Source organism: Coregonus lavaretus (genome assembly GCF_964263955.1).
Source record: "Coregonus lavaretus genome assembly, chromosome: 3".
NCBI lineage: Eukaryota > Metazoa > Chordata > Actinopteri > Salmoniformes > Salmonidae > Coregonus > Coregonus lavaretus.
Genome location: NC_139990.1, coordinates 76,381,596 through 76,404,371, shown reverse-complemented (window position 1 = coordinate 76,404,371; position 22,776 = coordinate 76,381,596). Strand labels below are relative to the sequence as shown.

The window sequence follows — 22,776 nt, the reverse complement described above, 5'->3', positions numbered from 1 at the left end:
GTGCTCTACATAGGGAATAGGGTGTTATTTGGAACACAGACATAGATGGGGGGGGGGGGGGGGGGACGACACAATAAGCAAGCTGCATCTGAAATCTTATTAAAAAACCTGACGTAAGATTATTAAAAGATTAGCTTCACCTAGTTCCATCTCAGCACGCTCTTTGTTTGTTTCTGTCCTGAGAACAAAGAGTCTTCAGTTTACAGGGAGTCAGGAGGACAGGCAGGAGGAGCCAGATTTAATCACTCAACTGAATTGATTCACAGATTTCACACAATGAAATGGTCTAATTTTAGGATGGAACAGATATTTTAGTATTTCCACATCCTTGATTCAATAATCTTTTCACTTTGAATGTTACAGACATGATCTATCGTTTGTAAGTATTTAGGAAACCCCTCATTCTCTAATTCATTCAGCCCAACTCTCTCATAATAAGTTATGATTATCCAGCTTCTCTCCTCACGACCTGAGTCACCTCTCCTGAGCCCTTTGCGGTGTATTCCAGGGATGACACTGCCCCCCAGTGGTCTATTACAGCAACTGCAGGTTCTCAACACCAAAGGCATAGGTTGATGCTGTTCTCTGAAGTGCATCCAATGACTTTATTGATAGGTAAATTGTATCAAAACTTTTATTGAACTGACTGAAAAAGATGAATCCCTTATGTATAAACAAAGAGATGTTTTATAAAACTTCTGAATAGTGCAATTCTTTGATGAACAAATGACACCACACAGAGCAGCAAGACATTTGGTCACAACAACAAAAAGTCACGTTTAAATTAAATTAAAGTGGAATTCTTATTGTCAGGATTGATGAGTGGCGTTCCCCAGAATCATGTCTTGGTAGTCTACCTCTTCTGGACCAGAATCATGTCTTGGTAGTCTGCCTCTTCTGGACCAGAATCATGTCTTGGTAGTCCGCCTCTTCTGGACCAGAATCATGTCTTGGTAGTCCGCCTCTTCTGGACCAGAATCATGTCTTGGTAGTCCGCCTCTTCTGGACCAGAATCATGTCTTGGCAGTCTACCTCTTCTGGATCTGTCTCTTCATAATCTGATCTAGGATCAGGTCTCCCTGCTTCACGTCCATGTTGCCACAGCCAACCACCGGACAGCTGTGGGAGGGAGAAAGAACTATGTAATCAATCTGTTTTACTGCAACAGTTGTTTAAGCGTAACGACAGGTGAGAAAACAGCAGGCTAGTGCAGAGACGACTACACGTCCTGATTGACAAGATGCTACAGCAACAGGGGTAGGCAGACTCAAGACAACAAATGTGCTGTAAATGAAATGACTAAACACGACAACGTGTGAACCAGTCGTTAGGAACATCATGTCTCACCGTAACTTCTTCTTCTGGCTTTGCCTGGCGCTGATCATCCCCATAATGGCGTCCCGGTCGTAGTGGTGGTTACACTTTTTGTTCTTCATTGGGTTCACCATCTCCACCTGCAGGGCCGCACAACAACATGGAGAGAACCACACTGTAAAGCTTCATTGTCCTGTTGCTGAGCCGTTTTAGTTACAGTGGTAAAGAAATACCAAACATACATATCATGAATTACTGAAATGGGGAAAAACACGACAACAACCACATTCAAGTGAAATGTGAGTTGTCATATGACATGTTAAGTGCCACATGGTAATGACACTGACAGGAGGAGAGACCAACCTGAGTGAGGGGACAGGTTAGCTACATGGTAATGACACTGACAGGAGGAGAGACCAACCTGAGTGAGGAGACAGGTTAGCTACATGGTAATGACACTGACAGGAGAAGAGACCAACCTGAGTGAGGGGACAGGTTAGCTACATGGTAATGACACTGACAAGAGGAGAGACCAACCTGAGTGAGGGGACAGGTTAGCCACATGGTAATGACACTGACAGGAGGAGAGACCAACCTGAGTGAGGAGACAGGTTAGCCACATGGTAATGACACTGACAGGAGGAGAGACCAACCTGAGTGAGGGGACAGGTTAGCTACATGGTAATGACACTGACAGGAGGAGAGACCAACCTGAGTGAGGAGACAGGTTAGCTACATGGTAATGACACTGACAGGAGGAGAGACCAACCTGAGTGAGGGGACAGGTTAGCTACATGGTAATGACACTGACAGGAGGAGAGACCAACCTGAGTGAGGGGACAGGTTAGCTACATGGTAATGACACTGACAGGAGGAGAGACCAACCTGAGTGAGGGGACAGGTTAGCTACATGGCAATGACACTGACAGGAGGAGAGACCAACCTGAGTGAGGGGACAGGTTAGCTACATGGTAATGACACTGACAGGAGGAGAGACCAACCTGAGTGAGGGGACAGGTTAGCTACATGGTAATGACACTGACAGGATGAGACCAACCTGAGTGAGGGGACAGGTTAGCCACATGGTAATGACACTGACAGGAGGAGAGACCAACCTGAGTGAGGAGACAGGTTAGCTACATGGTAATGACACTGACAGGATGAGACCAACCTGAGTGAGAAGACAGGTTAGCTACATGGTAATGACACTGACAGGAGGAGAGACCAACCTGAGTGAGGGGACAGGTTAGCTACATGGTAATGACACTGACAGGAGGAGAGACCAACCTGAGTGAGGAGACAGGTTAGCTACATGGTAATGACACTGACAGGAGGAGAGACCAACCTGAGTGAGGGGACAGTTTAGCTACATGGTAATGACACTGACAGGAGGAGAGACCAACCTGAGTGAGGGGACAGGTTAGCTACATGGTAATGACACTGACAGGATGAGACCAACCTGAGTGAGGGGACAGGTTAGCCACATGGTAATGACACTGACAGGAGGAGAGACCAACCTGAGTGAGGGGACAGGTTAGCTACATGGTAATGACACTGACAGGATGAGACCAACCTGAGTGAGGGGACAGGTTAGCTACATGGTAATGACACTGACAGGAGGAGAGACCAACCTGAGTGAGGGGACAGGTTAGCTACATGGTAATGACACTGACAGGAGGAGAGACTAACCTGAGTGAGGGGACAGGTTAGCCACATGGTAATGACACTGACAGGAGGAGAGACCAACCTGAGTGAGGGGACAGGTTAGCTACATGGTAATGACACTGACAGGAGAGACCAACCTGAGTGAGGGGACAGGTTAGCTACATGGTAATGACACTGACAGGAGGAGAGACCAACCTGAGTGAGGGGACAGGTTAGCTACATGGTAATGACACTGACGGGAGGAGAGACCAACCTGAGTGAGGGGACAGGTTAGCTACATGGTAATGACACTGACAGGAGGAGAGACCAACCTGATTGAGGGGACAGGTTAGCTACATGGTAATGACACTGACAGGAGGAGAGACCAACCTGAGTGAGGGGACAGGTTAGCCACATGGTAATGACACTGACAGGAGGAGAGACCAACCTGAGTGAGGGGACAGGTTAGCTACATGGTAATGACACTGACAGGATGAGAGACCAACCTGAGTGAGGGGACAGGTTAGCTACATGGTAATGACACTGACAGGAGGAGAGACCAACCTGAGTGAGGGGACAGGTTAGCTACATGGCAATGACACTGACAGGAGGAGAGACCAACCTGAGTGAGGGGACAGGTTAGCCACATGGTAATGACACTGACAGGAGGAGAGACCAACCTGAGTGAGGGGACAGGTTAGCTACATGGTAATGACACTGACAGGATGAGACCAACCTGAGTGAGGGGACAGGTTAGCCACATGGTAATGACACTGACAGGAGACCAACCTGAGTGAGGGGACAGGTTAGCCACATTGTAATGACACTGACAGGAGACCAACCTGAGTGAGGGGACAGGTTAGCCACATGGTAATGACACTGACAGGAGGAGAGACCAACCTGAGTGAGGGGACAGGTTAGCTACATGGTAATGACACTGACAGGAGGAGAGACCAACCTGAGTGAGGGGACAGGTTAGCCACATGGTAATGACACTGACAGGAGGAGAGACCAACCTGAGTGAGGGGACAGGTTAGCTACATGGTAATGACACTGACAGGAGGAGAGACCAACCTGAGTGAGGGGACAGGTTAGCTACATGGTAATGACACTGACAGGAGGAGAGACCAACCTGAGTGAGGGGACAGGTTAGCTACATGGTAATGACACTGACAGGAGGAGAGACCAACCTGAGTGAGGGGACAGGTTAGCCACATGGTAATGACACTGACAGGAGGAGAGACCAACCTGAGTGAGGGGACAGGTTAGCTACATGGTAATGACACTGACAGGATGAGAGACCAACCTGAGTGAGGGGACAGGTTAGCTACATGGTAATGACACTGACAGGAGGAGAGACCAACCTGAGTGAGGGGACAGGTTAGCTACATGGCAATGACACTGACAGGAGGAGAGACCAACCTGAGTGAGGGGACAGGTTAGCCACATGGTAATGACACTGACAGGAGGAGAGACCAACCTGAGTGAGGGGACAGGTTAGCTACATGGTAATGACACTGACAGGATGAGACCAACCTGAGTGAGGGGACAGGTTAGCCACATGGTAATGACACTGACAGGAGACCAACCTGAGTGAGGGGACAGGTTAGCCACATTGTAATGACACTGACAGGAGACCAACCTGAGTGAGGGGACAGGTTAGCCACATGGTAATGACACTGACAGGAGGAGAGACCAACCTGAGTGAGGGGACAGGTTAGCTACATGGTAATGACACCGACAGGAGGAGAGACCAACCTGAGTGAGGGGACAGGTTAGCCACATGGTAATGACACTGACAGGAGGAGAGACCAACCTGAGTGAGGGGACAGGTTAGCTACATGGTAATGACACTGACAGGAGGAGAGACCAACCTGAGTGAGGGGACAGGTTAGCTACATGGTAATGACACTGACAGGAGGAGAGACCAACCTAAGTGAGGGGACAGGTTAGCTACATGGTAATGACACTGACAGGAGGAGAGACCAACCTGAGTGAGGGGACAGGTTAGCCACATGGTAATGACACTGACAGGAGGAGAGACCAACCTGAGTGAGGGGACAGGTTAGCTACATGGTAATGACACTGACAGGATGAGACCAACCTGAGTGAGGGGACAGGTTAGCTACATGGTAATGACACTGACATGATGAGAGACCAACCTGAGTGAGGGGACAGGTTAGCTACATGGTAATGACACTGACAGGAGGAGAGACCAACCTGAGTGAGGAGACAGGTTAGCCACATGGTAATGACACTGACAGGAGACCAACCTGAGTGAGGGGACAGGTTAGCCACATTGTAATGACACTGACAGGAGACCAACCTGAGTGAGGGGACAGGTTAGCCACATGGTAATGACACTGACAGGAGGAGAGACCAACCTGAGTGAGGGGACAGGTTAGCTACATGGTAATGACACTGACAGGAGGAGAGACCAACCTGAGTGAGGGGACAGGTTAGCTACATGGTAATGACACTGACAGGAGGAGAGACCAACCTGAGTGAGGGGACAGGTTAGCTACATGGTAATGACACTGACAGGAGGAGAGACCAACCTAAGTGAGGGGACAGGTTAGCTACATGGTAATGACACTGACAGGAGGAGAGACCAACCTGAGTGAGGGGACAGGTTAGCTACATGGTAATGACACTGACAGGAGGAGAGACCAACCTGAGTGAGGGGACAGGTGAAGTTAACCTCACTCTGCGTCACAGCAATGTCCTCATCCAGCTCCTCCTCCATATTCTCTGCTGCCTCAGGGTTCACTGATGTAGACAGAACATACACACAACATTGGTTTCCCAGTGACCATGATGCTAGTCTCTAGTCTACATAGAACTAGTGTGTGTGTGTGTGTGTGTGTGTGTGTGTGTGTGCGTGCGTGCGTGCGTATGCCTCACTTGTTTTGAGTGTGTTTCTGACGCTCTCCTTAAAGCTGACCAGCTTGACGTGGTTCTGTAGTTCTCCTTCAGACAGTCTGCCGTGTGTCTCAGTGAACTTCTCCTTCACCAAAGACTTCAGTCTGAACATGGCCTCAGGTTCCTGGTTCCTCACCTGGTGGGTATCATCAGACAGGTGTTATGGTGGACAGGTGTGTTAACCCTAACCTCCTGATTCCTCACCTGGTGGGCAGGAGGCAAGTATCACCAGACAGGTGTGTTAACCCAAACCTCCTGGTTCCTCACCTGGTGGGGCAGGAGGCAAGTATCACTAGACAGGTGTATTAACCCTAACCTCCTGGTTCCTCACCTGGTGGGCAGGAGGCAGGAGGCAGGTATCATCAGACAGGTGTTATGGTGGACAGGTGTGTTAACCCTAACCTCCTGGTACTTCACCTAGTAGGCAGGAGGCAGGTATCATCAGACAGGTGTTATGGTGGACAGGTGTGTTAACCCTAACCTCCTTGTACCTCACCTGGTGGGCAGGTGGCAATTAGCATATAATCATCAAGCTCTTGATTAGTTGAATCAGGGTCATATTCATTAGAGCACACTGTAGCAGTGGAAAATAAAACTAAGAGTTTCATATATTGGACAAGATCAGGTAGTACCTCCCTGTTTCAGACCGCTTTGAGACCCCTTTAAGACCCCGTTGCCCCTTTAAGACCCCGTTGCCCCTTAAAGACCCCGTTGCCCCTTAAAGACCCCGTTGCCCCTTAAAGAACCCGTTGCCCCTTAAAGAGTTCTGTTGAGCAGTTGTGCCTAAACCATGCTTAAAACTTAAATGATGCAGCACGCAATTTTAGGAGTAGCGAAATAAATATGGTAGCAATAGAAAGCTGGGATCCCCCTCTTTCTTAACAAAGGCCAAAAGTGATAACGTAGAGGCTTTGAATGACTTGACCAGCAGCTACAGTAGGCTATACACTGCTGTTTGAGGATCTACACTGATCTCAAAAAATGACATCTCCAGAATCCCTCTGACGGAAATCCGTCACAATGACGGAGAACTTGAACCCCTGTAGTCCCCTACTCACCTCTGCAGTGACATAGTCCACCACCTCAACGAAGCAGTTGATCTCCCGGTCCAGTTTGGCACACTCCAGCATCATCAAGTCTAGCTTCTTCAGGACTGCATCATTCTCAGTTCCTGGAATATACAATACAATGCCTTCAAATCTTGGTTATGGTGGCACAAGCTTCCAAATGATAGCATGCCATAGCTCTCTGTCTTCTGTGCTTCGTAGAAATCTGAAACCCCCAAACTGGAATGTTATACTCACACTCAATTACTCAAAATACAAAAAGTTGAAGTACTTGAACCAGACAATTGTATGGGAGATGGACTGATGTGTACCCAGGGATGAAAATTAAGCTAGTCCGCGGCTAGTGCGTTTCAGACCGGGCTAGTAGAAAATGTGTCAAACTCCCGGGCTCCCGAGTCGCGCAGTGGTCTAAGGCACTGCATCTCAGTGCTTGAGGCGTCACTACAGACCCCCTGGTTCGATTCCAGGCTGTATCACAACCGGCCGTGATTGGGATTCCCATAGGGCTGCGCACAATTGGCCCAGCGTCATCCGGGTTTGGCCGGTGTAGGCCGTCATTGTAAATAAGAATTTGCTCTTAACTGACTTGCCTAGTTAAATAAAGGTAAAATAAAATAAATAACTAGGCTGCTGGCTAGCGAGATTTAATATTTTCAAATATCGCATGGCACAGATTTTTGACCTGGGCTAGTAAAAATGTCAATATACTTGCCCTGCTGACCAGTTCCCAAAATCCTCAAGTTCCATCCCTGTGTTCCGCTCCACTTTCTAGTTCCGTCAGTCCGTCAGTCAGTCAGTACCATTGACTATATACAAAGGGTCTGTCCAGTGAGAAGGATTCAACAAAGATATTATCTGCACAGTAAAGTCCCAGTGTCTCTCTGACAGAGATGTGCCATTAACCTACCTGCTGTTTCTGCCACATCCAGCGCAACGTCTGTCACAATGTCCATCCCAGTTCCAATATCTGGCTGACATGTTTTCAGACTAGACAGCGTGGAGTGGACTGCACTCAAGGACATGTTGAAATCTAAAACATGCAAGTATCTGAAACAAGAGATGCAAGTTGTTATAATATTAGGGCCCTGTGTTTTGGTTAATCATGCTTGTCATCTGGGTTTTAACCTTTATTTAAAGCTTTTTCATTAAACGGTGCCCTTTTCTTTTTCTTTTTGGTCTAATACTAATTTCTAGAAAAGGCTTAAAATAAAAGGTTAAAATCCAGGTCATGTGACATGATTAACCAAAACACAGGGACCTAGTTAAAATGGATCAACATGATTAACCAAAACACAGGGACTTAGTTATTATGGATCAACATGATTAACCTAAACACAAGGTCCTAGTTATAATGGATCAACATTATTAACCAAAACACAGGGACCTAGTTATAATGGATCAACATTATTAAATAAGACACAGGGACCTAGTTATAATGGGTCAAGCCACCCTCTGTGGACTGGAGCAGATACCAGGATGGCCAACCCTACCCCTGGATAACTGGTGTGCAGGTTTTTGTTCCAGCCCTGCTCAAAACACACCGGATTCAGTTGCTCACCAATACCTTGATTAGTTTAGTTAATGTTAGAGCAAGGCTGGAACAATAACCTGCATACGGTCACAAAACAAGTTATCTGTAGCTACCTTCAGGGGCCTGTTGCACAAAACTAGGATAAGGGATTAAGCCAGGATATCTTGGTGATCCTGGCTCAATTGATCCGTAATCCGGTTGCACTAAAGATGGATAGGGGGCAGGAGGATATGTTATGGTATAAATTACCATGGAGATTTATTCTGTGGAGCTAGCCTGCTCCAGACCAGGCTAAATTCCAGGATCTATTTAATCTCATCCCTAATGTCAGTCAGCAGTCACCACAAATGGAAACCAATAGTTATTTCACTGCTCACTATACATTGTTATCACATATAACTAGACCCACTGTCATTATTTAAACGTTTGTGATCATTAATTTCAATGATTTTGGATAAAAAATGATTTTTAGATGATGTTGCTATCATTAGATAATTTACAGTTTCCCATAGACTATAAGGCTATATATAAAATGATAGAATATTAGGGCCACAGAGGGGAAAAAAACACAAGTCATAATATTGTAACCAGTTGTTTTAAAGGAGGACAGTTGTTAAAATGACAGATGTGGGGCATTTCGTGAAATTGTACTTCAGTATGGTTTCATAAACAAAGACATGCTGATGTGCCAGAATATTAAGTATCACATTGTCATAAGTATCAAAACTGTAAAAACAATATGTAGCTTTTCTGCAGAAAGAACCAGCCTCATAAATTTATGACTTTATCCTTTTTCTTCAGTGTGGCCCTAGTACTCTGTCATATAAACAAATACACATTCCATATGAATATAAAAACACAATGTGTAACATTATGTTCCTTTATTGAATAAGGACAAAACAAAGCAGGTAAACCATCAGCTCCTTTCGAAACTGAAGTCACAGTGACTCTACAAGATGGAAAGCACAGAATCCAAGCATATTATACAAAATGATACATACACATTCAAAGGTCTGTATATAACACACCCTGCATGTCTGCACACTAAAATAAATGCAGGACAAATCCATACACATCAACTGAACAGACAAATGAATGGATGCAGTAGCCTCCCTGCAGCCTTGTATTACACACAGTATACCGCACAAACATCATAAGAGGCCAAATTCGTAAAAAAACAAACCCAAAAAAAACCAAATTCCTCTGCCACCACAGGACATATTTAACCAAAATTGAAAGCACACATACTAACTAAAATAATTCAACACATATTGGTCCCTCAGCAGCCGACCACTGTCGTCATCAGGGAAGATTGCCGGATTGTCCCAGTCCATGGCTGGTGGCACTCTGGGGGCCCTCTCCTTCCTCAGGCAGGCCACATTGTGGAGGACAGCACAAGCCACAGTAATATCACATGCCCTAACAGGGCTGACCCTTAATTTGTGAAGGCAGTGAAAGCGTGCCTTCAGGAGGCCAAAGGTCATTTCAACTCTGGCCCTGGTCCTGGCATGGGCATGGTTGTAGGCCTGCTGTGCTTCCTGGGGGTCTGTGAAAGGTGTCAGGAGAAAAGGCTGGCAGCCATACCCCCTGTCTCCCAGCAACACACCAGAGAATTCACCTGTCAACACAAAATCTCATCATTACTACCTCATAAACACAGTGATATTCTTGACACAGCCATGATGGTTATAAATAGGGGTTGTGTGGCTTACCTTGTGATAGGCACTGATAGATTTCAGAGGCCCGAAAGATTCTGGAGTCATGGACTGAGCCAGGCCATTTTGCCACAACATTGCTGATCACACAGTCAGCATTGCAGACCATCTGAAATCATAAGATGAGGAATATTACACCAATCAATGCACATCACTGGCAATGCAGAGTGTTCGTCAATGGACAATATCAAAAAGTTATGTTCACCTGAACATTAATGCTGTGAAAGGATTTCCTATTCACAAAATCGGCCTCATGGGCACCTGAGGGGGCTTTTATCCTTATGTGTGTGCAGTCCACTGCACCAATGACATTGGGGAAACCTGTCACACAAAGTAATGAGTATCCTACTATGTGTTAACAGTTGTCCTGTAATTTGTAGATCCTCTTACCTGCAATCCTATAGAACTCCTCTTTGATGTCACAGAGTCTTCTGTGGCCAGGGAAGGAGATGAAGACATCTGCTAATGCTTTGATAGCCAGACACACACTCCTTATTGTGCGGCAAATTGTGGCCTTGTTCAGCTGTTCTGCATCCCCCACTGAGTACAGGAAGGCTCCACTAGCAAAAAAGCGCAAGGCCACACAAACCATTTGCTCCACACTCAGTGCATGGCTCCGTGCAGTGCGGTGCTTAATCCTGGGACCCAGTAGTCTGCATAGATACCTGATGCCATCTGCAGAAAACCTGTATCTTTCATATAGATGGTCATCAGGGAAGGCCAGTGGGTCCAACCGGTCCCTGAAGACCCTTTCTCGCCTGAAGGCTCTCCTCAGCACAAGTGCTTCTTCATCCACCACATCTCGCACGAATGGGCATGCCATTGTCAGAGCAGAAAGGAACACACAATTTTGGGCCTTCATATAGGCTAGTGGCCACACCTGGTGCTGGGGGGGTGGGCAAAAGAGGGCGATGCCTTATAACGATGACTTGGTTGTACTGATTGCTGGGAAAATAAAAAAAACCTTAGAAAGATGCCACCGTCCTGTGTGCTCACAATAAGAGCTCATATGTCATGGCTCACTTGACTTTACGAGAATATACCTAATTTTTATTTTGAGCTGTGTCATCTTCTTGGAGCTGGGGGAGGAAAGAAAAATAATGATTAATACATTTGTGTTACAGTTAGCATACAGTGTACATTGAAGGCATATCTCACCTCCCTCTCAAGTTTTTTTATTTCAAGGTCCAGTTTCCTAATTGTCCTCTTTTTTATTTCGGACTCCAGTGCAAGATTTTCCATCTTTTTCTTCTTGTACTGAATGTCTATGTCTGCCAGCTCTATTTGGCGCCGGAGGTGGTTGCCATACAACTTTCTGATAGCTTGTGAGCTCTGTGAACACAATACAATTAGCGCAGCTGGAATTTGGCAGGATGTGGTGTCCTTTTATTAATACGCACTATGTTGCCAGGCTGGTTTTCCCACTGTATAGCATCTGGGTCCTGTAAAAGAAATTAGATTTTTTGATTTTGATGAGGACTCCTCACCATTGTAGAGTAAATAGTACTTTCACAGTCTTAACATGATACCTCATGCCTTCTGGAATCCAGAGAGATGGTCTCCTCCTCATCATCGTCTCCATCATGTGCTGTTGCTGCTGCACTGGGGCCTTCACCCTATCACATTTAATCGGATTCATATTGAAGCTAGTAGACAAGACATGCCAGGCCTACAGTATGCCTTTGATGGAGTAGTCACTGGATCAGCATCGTCTGGTGCTTGTGCTGGTGGCTCTAACAGGAACACAGTGCTGCCAGACACTGCAAGGCAATAGGTAAACCAAAGTCAGACAGTCCAAATTGATTCAATATGAATGTGGTTGTATCCCATGTAGAGATGGAAGGACATACCTTGAATGAAGCGGGTGGCATCTTGGGAGGAACCTATGCTCGTCTCTTTCCCCCCAGGGATCCCCTCTAAGACGGGCCTGCCTTTATTTAGCTCCAAGGCCATGTCCTCTGCTGGGGTAAGGTCAGCCTTTGGTGACCCACCACCCGTGCCTTGTCTGTGGGTATTCTTTTTCACTGCTAAAACAGTACAGACAATGTGTGAGCAGGCACCTTCTGGGTACAATATATGCTTGTGCTTTGTTAAATATTAGTCAGGGACCATACCATTCTGCAGAATGTTCTTGTATTTGATTTTGACCTGCTGCCATGTCCGTTTTGGCCCGTTCATGTTTAATCTACACACACACACACACACACACACACACACACACACACACACACACACACACATTTAATGGAGTCACACTGCAAAAAATTACTTGGTATTTTTGTCTTGTTTTCAGTAAAAATATCAAAAAATTTATCATAGCTTTATACAGTGTGATGGAGTTACTTTACACAATTTCACTCATATCTGCAGTGCATTTCAATTAAAAATTTAACCGTTTCATAATTACAGTACAACTGCATTTTTGGAGATGTGAATTAAATATTTGAATTGTAATTGTGATGTTTCAGCGGAGCGGTGAGTGTGTAATTGTGCACTACTTACGCATTCAGGCGGTCTGCAATACTTTGCCACGCTTTTTCTCTTTGCTTTATCACTGTGGCGGTGTTGCCTTTCTTCTTAATTATATATTTTACCTCCTCGTATGCCTCCATGAGGATTTGTGCTTCCTACGGGGAAAAGTACGCGGCTCTAGTTGCCATGGTAAATCAGTTAATCTGTGATCTGTGGCGGGGTCTATTTGAGTGAGCCGTGAGCGCGCACCTATCCAGGATTGGTTTCACCTGGCTTAATGAATCCGTGTCTGCTCATCCTGGCTTGGTCTTTGTGCAACCAATTAAGCCTGGACGCACATGTTTTGGCTTCATTGAGCTCAGCTGAGTCATTTATCCCGGATGTCTTAATTCTACTTTTGTGCAACAGGCCCCAGGTTGCATTCACGTATCATCAACAAGTGCACTAGCTAACTAGCTATGTTGATTTCTGGCTAGCCGGCTAACGTTACGCTAAAAACACTAACTATGGCTAAGCAAGCATGCCAATAAATAGCTCGCTAACCTCACGACTTACCTCGCTGGGAAGGGATATACTGGTTGTCGAAGTGTTCTTTAATGTGTTGGTGCCTAAATATGAGAAAACACTAAATAACTTTAGCTAGCTAGCTATATAAAATTACCGGGAAAAGTTTGTTGTTGCTTGCTCTTCCGGTTTCCAGCCAGACATTCCTTCAAAATAAAAGTCTCGAACTACTTTAACTTGTGCGCTTATATGGGGATCAGAACAGTTCATGTTGTTGTTTCTTGGATTTTTTATGTTTTAACAGTTCTGTCATACTTATTTTCTTTGCAAGTATCTATTCACATACCACAAAGTGACAGTACACAAAGTTGGAAACATGTAATGATATTAAAAAACATATACAAAACAATCAGAGCATCCCTAAACAGATATTGATAAACTTCACTTTCTGGTTAGGCCTACCACCTATGACTATCAGCTCAGCAGAGATGGTATAAAAGGTTCAATGACTGTCAGCTCAGCAGAGATGGTATAAAAGGTTATATGACTGTCAGCTCAGCAGAGCCAGTATAAAAGGTTCTATGACTGTCAGATCAGCAGAGATGGTATAAAAGGTTATATGACTGTCAGATCAGCAGAGACGGTATAAAAGGTTCTATGACTGTCAGCTCAGCAAAGACGGTATAAAAGGTTCTATGACTGTCAGCTCAGCAGAGCCGGTATAAAAGGTTCTATGACTGTCAGCTCAGCAGAGATGGTATAAAAGGTTCTATGACTGTCAGCTCAGTAGAGCCAGTATAAAAGGTTATGACTGTCAGCTCAGCAGAGATGGTATAAAAGGTTCTATGACTGTCAGCTCAGCAGAGCCAGTATAAAAGGTTCTATGACTGTCAGATCAGCAGAGACGGTACAAAAGGTTAAATGACTGTCAGCTCAGCAGAGATGGTATAAAAGGTTCTATGACTGTCAGCTCAGCAGAGATGGTATAAAAAGTTATGACTGTCAGCTCAGCAGAGATGGTATAAAAGGTTCTATGACTGTCAGCTCAGCAGAGACGGTATAAAAGGTTCTATGACTGTCAGCTCAGCAGAGACGGTATAAAAGGTTCTATGACTGTCAGCTCAGCAGAGACGGTATAAAAGGTTATATGACTGTCAGCTCAGCAGAGCCAGTATAAAAGGTTCTATGACTGTCAGCAGAGATGGTATAAAAGGTTAAATGACTGTCAGATCAGCAGAGATGGTATAAAAGGTTAAATGACTGTCAGATCAGCAGAGATGGTATAAAAGGTTATATGACTGTCAGCAGAGATGGTATAAAAGGTTAAATGACTGTCAGCTCAGCAGAGATGGTATAAAAGGTTAAATGACTGTCAGATCAGCAGAGACGGTATAAAAGGTTAAATGACTGTCAGCTCAGCAAAGACGGTATTAAAGGTTCTATGACTGTCAGATCAGTAGAGACGGTATAAAAGGTTATATGACTGTCAGCAGAGATGGTATAAAAGGTTAAATGACTGTCAGCTCAGCAGAGATGGTATAAAAGGTTCTATGACTGTCAGCTCAGCAGAGATGGTATAAAAAGTTATGACTGTCAGCTCAGCAGAGATGGTATAAAAGGTTCTATGACTGTCAGCTCAGCAGAGACGGTATAAAAGGTTCTATGACTGTCAGCTCAGCAGAGACGGTATAAAAGGTTCTATGACTGTCAGCTCAGCAGAGACGGTATAAAAGGTTATATGACTGTCAGCAGAGACGGTACAAAAGGTTAAATGACTGTCAGCTCAGCAGAGATGGTATAAAAGGTTCTATGACTGTCAGCTCAGCAGAGATGGTATAAAAAGTTATGACTGTCAGCTCAGCAGAGATCGTATAAAAGGTTCTATGACTGTCAGCTCAGCAGAGACGGTATAAAAGGTTCTATGACTGTCAGCTCAGCAGAGACGGTATAAAAGGTTCTATGACTGTCAGCTCAGCAGAGACGGTATAAAAGGTTATATGACTGTCAGCTCAGCAGAGCCAGTATAAAAGGTTCTATGACTGTCAGCAGAGATGGTATAAAAGGTTAAATGACTGTCAGATCAGCAGAGATGGTATAAAAGGTTAAATGACTGTCACATCAGCAGAGATGGTATAAAAGGTTATATGACTGTCAGCAGAGATGGTATAAAAGGTTAAATGACTGTCAGCAGAGATGGTATAAAAGGTTAAATGACTGTCAGCTCAGCGGAGATGGTATAAAAGGTTATATGACTGTCAGCAGAGATGGTATAAAAGGTTAAATGACTGTCAGCTCAGCGGAGATGGTATAAAAGGTTCTATGACTTTCAGCTCAGCAGAGATGGTATAAAAGGTTATATGACTGTCAGCAGAGATGGTATAAAAGGTTAAATGACTGTCAGCTCAGCAGAGATGGTATAAAAGGTTAAATGACTCTCAGCTCAGCAAAGACGGTATTAAAGGTTCTATGACTGTCAGATCAGTAGAGACGGTATAAAAGGTTAAGTATCCAGTCATTGTTTATATTTTGGTGTCAGGGACTAAGAAGCTCTCTTTTTTCTTATCCATGAATACTGCAGACCTTGACTGCAATTTCTCCCAAGAAGATGGACGATTGTGCCATTAAGATGAGGAATATGACTTCCAGAAATGGTATATCTATACATAATGTGTGATTACTGTTGCATTAGATGTATCTGAATATAACATCCATTTTGCTGTGATGTGGCTGGCAATGGCAACGGATTGATTTAAAGAAAGTGAGAGCAAACTCCATACCTGATGCACATTCTAAAATTATTAATAACAATAAATAGCAATATTCATCAATGCTGTTGGAATTAAAGGGGGCAGTGATATCCAGAAAGTGTCAGGCAAGCCTTCCCCGTCTTTCTCTAACCCCCTTGCACCATGGTTAGCAATAAGCCAAGCCACAGAATGTGTAGCAGCAGGTTCATTGCTATCAGCCTGGAGTTATTGAAAGCTCTCCGACGGAGGACGGAGAGATGACGGGAGCGTGAGAGAGAAAGAGGGAGGATGGGAGCGTGAGAGAGAGAGAGGGATGGGAGCGTGAGAGAGGCAGAGAGAGAGAGAGAGGATGGGAGCGCGAGAGAGGCAGAGAGAGAGAGAGAGAGGACGGGAGCGCGAGAGAGGCAGAGAGAGAGAGAGAGAGAGAGAGAGAGAGAGAGAGAGAGGGGACGGGAGTGCGAGAGAGGCAGAGAGAGAGAGAGGACAGGAGCGTGAGAGAGGCAGAGAGAGAGAGAGCAGTGACTTTACTTTTTCTTTAATTTATCTCTGTGTGCAGGTGGAGAGAAACAGATCTCTTGCTGGCAGGAGGCCATTCTAAACGATCTCTGCTGTCAGTACATAGTAGGTGCAGGAAGCTATTATACCTGCAGCAGTCTTGGTGTTCAGTCAGACAGTCGGTGAAGGAAGAGTTCAGACAACATGGAGCATGCCTCACTGTGTGCTACTCTGTGAGTACTGTGTCAGAGAAGGAAGAGTTCAGACAACATGGAGCATGCCTCACTGTGTGCTACTCTGTGAGTACTGTGTCAGAGAAGGAAGGGTTCAGACAGCATGGAGCATGCCTCACTGTGTGCTACTCTGTGAGTACTGTGTCAGAGAAGGAAGGGTTCAGACAGCATGGAGCATGCCTCTCTGTGTGCTACTCTGTGAGTACTGTGTCAGAGAAGGAAGGGTTCAGACAGCATGGAGCATGCCTCTCTGTGTGCTACTCTGTGAGTACTGTGTCAGAGAAGGAAGGGTTCAGACAGCATGGAGCATGCCTCTCTGTGTGCTACTCTGTGAGTACTGTGTCAGAGAATCTGGTCTCATTGAGGAAGTCCTGAAGAAGTCGAGCCAGACATTCCTTCAAAATAAAAGCCACCCAACTACTGTACATTGCTTGGATTTAGAATGTTTTTAAAGTTATGTAATACGAAATAAAAATCAAATCAACAAAATATACACCATTAGATTTATTCAAAGCCTCTTTTGCATTTCATTAACGCCATATACCACAGTGATAGTTTACAAAGTTGCCAACACATTATGTTATTAAAAAACCTTCAACTATTTACAGTGTAATTAGTGCATTACCACATTATTGGTCATTATGTAATGAAGAGCTTAAGGTAAAATGAATGAATCAACAGAAATTAAAAGACGAAGCCTCTATCCAGATCTTCACAGGACTGTCCTGAACTCGTCAAAGATGAAACTTGGCACATGGGCCTCGGCCACCTTTGAAGACAGAAAACAGCAACAGATTATTATATGCATGTAAAATGTAATATTGTAGAGAATATCTATGGGAACAGATGATATGCATGTAAATATTCCAGAGAATATATATAGTATTTTTTCATGGGTGTTGTTGCTAATCCTAATCTAATCCTACCTTGCGAGGCAGCTTGGTGTAGCGTACGTAATCTTCCAGAAACATCAGTGCTCCCACCACATCAGACGGCATGTCCGGGATCCTCTGACTGTAAAGGAATTATTACTGTAAACTCTGACTGTAAAGGAATTATTACTGTAAACTCAATTTCATTGAATTTGAAGTAGAATATAATCCACATATAATAGCACAGTGATCACAAATAATTTATGAAATTTACTTAATTTTGCATTCAAATTGTATTTATACAGGTTATTCCTATCGAGATAACATTTATTTTTGCAAGAAAGAGCTGTTTGAAATAGCAGCCTTGGGCAACGTACCAACACTAACAGTAAAGTCAGACGTATTTAAATTTTGAAAATATAATACATGTACGAATTATATTTTCACAATTTAAATAAGTCTGACTTTACTGTGATATCAGGTTCTTAAAATATGTTTTTTTTTTCAACTGGAAAATAAAAATCAATCAATCAATCAATTAAAGGACTGGTGAGTACAGTACCTGGTGCACTGGTCCATGATAGAGCGTATGAATTGCCCAATGAGAGCCAGGAAGTGCTCTGTGTATCTGGAGTGGAACTGCTTGAGCAGAGTGAGCAGGCCTAGAACCAGAGGAGGCCAGTCTACCGGGTCTGTGGCTTTCCTGCACGTCATCCCTAGAGAAATGGGAGAGCAAAGCTAATCACATGGTGGACTCTCAACGCAACATGGGTCAGGACCAGAGATTACATTTTTTATTACATATTTTTGGATTACTCATTTTTACAGATTATATATACAGTGAGGGAAAAAAGTATTTGATCCCCTGCTGATTTTGTACATTTGCCCACTGACAAAGAAATGATCAGTCTATAATTTTAATGGTAGGTTTATTTGAACAGTGAGAGACAGAATAACAACAAAAAAATCCTGAAAAACGCATGTAAAAAACGTTATAAATTGATTAGCATTTTAATGAGGGAAATAAGTATTTGACCCCCTCTCAATCAGAAAGATTTCTGGCTCCCAAGTGTCTTTTATACAGGTAACGAGCTGAGATTAGGAGCACACTCTTAAATGGAGTGCTCCTAATCTCATCTTGTTACCTGTACAAAAGACACCTGTCCACAGAAGCAATCAATCAATCAGATTCAAAACTCTCCACCATGGCCAAGACCAAAGAGCTCTCCAAGGATGTCAGGGACAAGATTGTAGACCTACACAAGGCTGGAATGGGCTACAAGACCATTGCCAAGCAGGTTGGTGAGACGGTGACAACAGTTGGTGCGATTATTCGCAAATGGAAGAAACACAAAATAACTGTCAATCGCCCTCGGCCTGGGGCTCCATGCAAGATCTCACCTCGTGGAGTTGCAATGATCATGAGAACAGTGAGGAATCAGCCCAGAACTACACGGGAGGATCTTGTCAATGATCTCAAGGCAGTTGGGACCATAGTCACCAAGAAAACAATTGGTAACACACTACGCCGTGAAGGACTGAAATCCTGCAGCGCCCGCAGGTCCCCCTGCTCAAGAAAGCACATATACAGGCCCGTCTGAAGTTTGCCAATGAACATCTGAATGATTCAGAGGAGAACTGGGTGAAAGTGTTGTGGTCAGATGAGATCAAAATGGAGCTCTTTGGTATCAACTCAACTCGCCGTGTTTGGAGGAGGAGGAATGCTGCCTATGACCCCAAGAACACCATCCCCACCGTCAAACATGGAGGTGGAAACATTATGCTTTGGGGGTGTTTTTCTGCTAAGGGGACAGGACAACTTCACCGCATCAAAGGGACGATGGACGGGGCCATGTACCGTCAAATCTTGGGTGAGAACCTCCTTCCCTCAGCCAGGGCATTGAAAATGGGTCGTGGATGGGTATTCCAGCATGACAATGACCCAAAACACACGGCCAAGGCAACAAAGGAGTGGCTCAAGAAGAAGCACATTAAGGTCCTGGAGTGGCTTAGCCAGTCTCCAGACCTTAATCCCATAGAAAATCTGTGGAGGGAGCTGAAGGTTCGAGTTGCCAAATGTCAGCCTCGAAACCTTAATGACTTGGAGAAGATCTGCAAAGAAGAGCGGGGCAAAATCCCTCCTGAGATGTGTGCAAACCTGGTGGCCAACTACAAGAAACGTCTGACCTCTTTGATTGCCAACAAGGGTTTTGCCACCAAGTACTAAGTCATGTTTTGCAGAGGGGTCAAATACTTATTTCCCTCATTAAAATGCAAATCAATTTATAACATTTTTGCCACGCGTTTTTCTGGATTTTGTTGTTGTTATTCTGTCTCTCAATGTTCAAATAAACCTATCATTAAAATTATAGACTGATCATGTCTTTGTCAGTGGGCAAACGTACAAAATCAGCAGGGGATCAAATACTTTTTCCCCTCACTGTATATATATATATATACATACACACACACACACACATATATATATATATATACACGTAGGAGGGCAACAACCCAGCAGCAGGACCGCTACCTCCGCCTTTGTGCAAGGAGGAGCAGGAGGAGCACTGCCAGAGCCCTGCAAAATGACCTCCAGCAGGCCACAAATGTGCATGTGTCTGCTCAAACGGTCAGAAACAGACTCCATGAGGGTGGTATGAGGGCCCAACGTCCACAGGTGGGGGTTGTGCTTACAGCCCAACACCGTGCAGGACGTTTGGCATTTGCCAGAGAACACCAAGATTGGCAAATTCGCCACTGGCGCCCTGTGCTCTTCACAGATGAAAGCAGGTTCACACTGAGCACATGTGACAGACGTGACAGAGTCTGGAGACGCCGTGGAGAACGTTCTGCTGCCTGCAACATCCTCCAGCATGACCGGTTTGGCGGTGGGTCAGTCATGGTGTGGGGTGGCATTTCTTTGGGGGGCCACACAGCCCTCCATGTGCTTGCCAGAGGTAGCCTGACTGCCATTAGGTACCGAGATGAGATCCTCAGACCCCTTGTGAGACCACATGCTGGTGCGGTTGGCCCTGGGTTCCTCCTAATGCAAGACAATGCTAGACCTCATGTGGCTGGAGTGTGTCAGCAGTTCCTGCAAGAGGAAGGCATTGATGCTATGGACTGGCCCGCCCGTTCCCCAGACCTGAATCCAATTGAGCACATCTGGGACATCATGTCTCGCTCCATCCACCAACGCCACGTTGCACCACAGACTGTCCAGGAGTTGGCGGATGCTTTAGTCCAGGTCTGGGAGGAGATCCCTCAGGAGACCATCCGCCACCTCATCAGGAGCATGCCCAGGCGTTGTAGGGAGGTCATACAGGCACGTGGAGGCCACACACACTACTGAGCCTCATTTTGACTTGTTTTAAGGACATTACATCAAAGTTGGATCAGCCTGTAGTGTGGTTTTCCACTTTAATTTAGAGTGTGACTCCAAATCCAGACCTCCATGGGTTGATACATTTGATTTCCATTGATATTTTTTTTATTTTTTTTTACTGACAGATCAAATCAATCAAGCCCAGAGCATAACATATGAAAGCATTAAGCAACACTTATCCCCAATGTGGTTCTCCATGGGCAATACAGACAGGAGGACTAATAAAAGCCATCATCATGTTAATTGCTCCCCTTGGCTGTACTGAAGATGATGCGTCTCTATGGCTGCCTTTACACAGGCACGCCAATTCAGAGCTTTTTTCACTCATTGGTCTTTTGACCAATCAGATCAGCTCTTTTGTCAATAATTGGGCTGCCTTTTGCCTTCAGAACAGCATCAATTTCATCGGGGCATGGACAATACAAGGTGTCGAAAACGTTCCACATGGAAGCTGGCCCATGTTAACCCCGATGCTTCCCACAGTTGTGTCAAGTTGGCTGGATGTCCTTTGGGTGGTGGACCATTCTTGATACACACAGGAAACCTTTGAGTGTGAAAAACCCAGCAGCGTTGCAGTTCTTAACAAAACCGGTGCGCCTGGCACTAGAGGTCTGCGGGACAGATTTATTCTTCCCGCTTCCGCCCGCAGCTTTTCATACCGCACCCCGCCCGCTGGCTTTCTGTCCGACTCCCACCCGCTACCACAAGAACTGGTCCCAACCCAACCCCAGTCACTTGCCAGCAATGGTCCCAGCAAAAAAATAACGTAAGAAATAGGTTAAATTCCCAGAGATTCTCACGTGGCCCATTATATTAGGTTATCTGTATTACTGGGCTATACCAGCCAATATGCTAGATGTAGTTTGAAGAGAGCAGAGTTGGAGAGACTTGCACGTTCTCTTGAGCTATTTTTATAACCTATCTTTTAGGTGTGGGAAGAGTTATATGGGTGATCAATATTTATTTCTAGGCAATATAGCCTAATCAAAGATAACTGCCCCGTGCTTCTCCGCCCATGCATAGTCTATAGCCTACTCTATTTAACTGAGACAACATGCGCACCTGCTCTCGCAGGTATGGCTACTGAACTGGAAGCAGCAACACTTGCTATGTTTTGCACAGTCCTATAGGATATAGCCTACCTTTTAAAGGCCGATTTGCAGGCAGAGACAAATAAATGGGTAATCAATACTTATTGAAAATGATAAGGCACAACGCTCGCTCACCATAGTAGCCTGACCTATGCTCACCATAGTAGCCTGACCTATGCTCACCATAGTAGCCTAACCTATCACCATAGTAGCCTGACCTATGCTCACCATAGTAGCCTAAACTATCACCATAGTAGCCTGACCTATGCTCACCATAGTAGCCTGACCTATGCTCACCATAGTAGCCTGACCTATGCTCACCATAGTAGCCGAATCTATCACCATAGTAGCCTGACCTATGCTCACCATAGTAGCCTGACCTATGCTCACCATAGTAGCCTAACCTATGCTCACCATAGTAGCCTAAACTATCACCATAGTCGCCTGACCTATGCTCACCATAGTAGCCTAAACTATCACCATAGTAGCCTGACCTATGCTCACCATAGTAGCCTGACCTATGCTCACCATAGTAGCCTAACCTATCACCATAGTAGCCTAACCTATGCTCACCATAGTCGCCTGACCTATGCTCACCATAGTAGCCTGACCTATGCTCACCATAGTAGCCTGACCTATGCTCACCATAGTAGCCTAACCTATGCTCACCATAGTAGCCTAACCTATGCTCACCATAGTAACCTAACCTATGCTCACCATAGTAGCCTAACCTATGCTCACCATAGTAGCCTGACCTATGCTCACCATAGTAGCCTAACCTATG

At 45.0% G+C, this 22,776-nt stretch overlaps 2 protein-coding genes and 1 long non-coding RNA gene across 6 annotated transcripts in view; 1 reads left to right on the top strand and 2 right to left on the bottom strand.

Annotated features, from left to right (window-relative positions):
• Positions 1-616: 616 nt before the first annotated feature.
• Positions 617-13,362, bottom strand: LOC311114969 (E3 SUMO-protein ligase NSE2-like). Its single transcript, XM_084157255.1, has 7 exons — positions 13,221-13,362; positions 7,855-7,994; positions 6,939-7,051; positions 5,863-6,016; positions 5,633-5,727; positions 1,348-1,454; positions 617-1,119 (listed from the first exon to the last, which is right to left on the bottom strand). Exons 2-7 carry the CDS (start codon positions 7,967-7,969, stop codon positions 1,029-1,031), a joined length of 675 nt encoding a protein of 224 aa, XP_084013381.1. The 5' UTR covers positions 7,970-7,994; positions 13,221-13,362; the 3' UTR covers positions 617-1,028.
• LOC311114976 lies at positions 2,788-3,195 on the top strand. The gene is made up of 4 exons (XR_014611175.1): positions 2,788-2,847; positions 2,904-2,961; positions 3,020-3,077; positions 3,133-3,195. It is a non-coding gene; the product is annotated as an uncharacterized lncRNA (long non-coding RNA).
• Positions 13,363-17,133: 3,771 nt separating the features above from the next.
• LOC311126686 (WASH complex subunit 5) overlaps positions 17,134-22,776 on the bottom strand; it is a 30,936-nt gene continuing 25,293 nt past the window's right edge. For all 4 annotated transcript variants that reach the window (XM_084158551.1, XM_084158550.1, XM_084158553.1 and 1 more), the window contains exons 27-29: positions 18,079-18,232; positions 17,571-17,658; positions 17,134-17,413 (exon numbers count right to left, since the gene is read on the bottom strand). In XM_084158551.1, the coding sequence (XP_084014677.1) occupies positions 17,357-17,413; positions 17,571-17,658; positions 18,079-18,232 (299 nt within the window). In that variant the 3' untranslated portion in view covers positions 17,134-17,356. The remainder of the gene's footprint in view (positions 17,414-17,570; positions 17,659-18,078; positions 18,233-22,776) is intronic.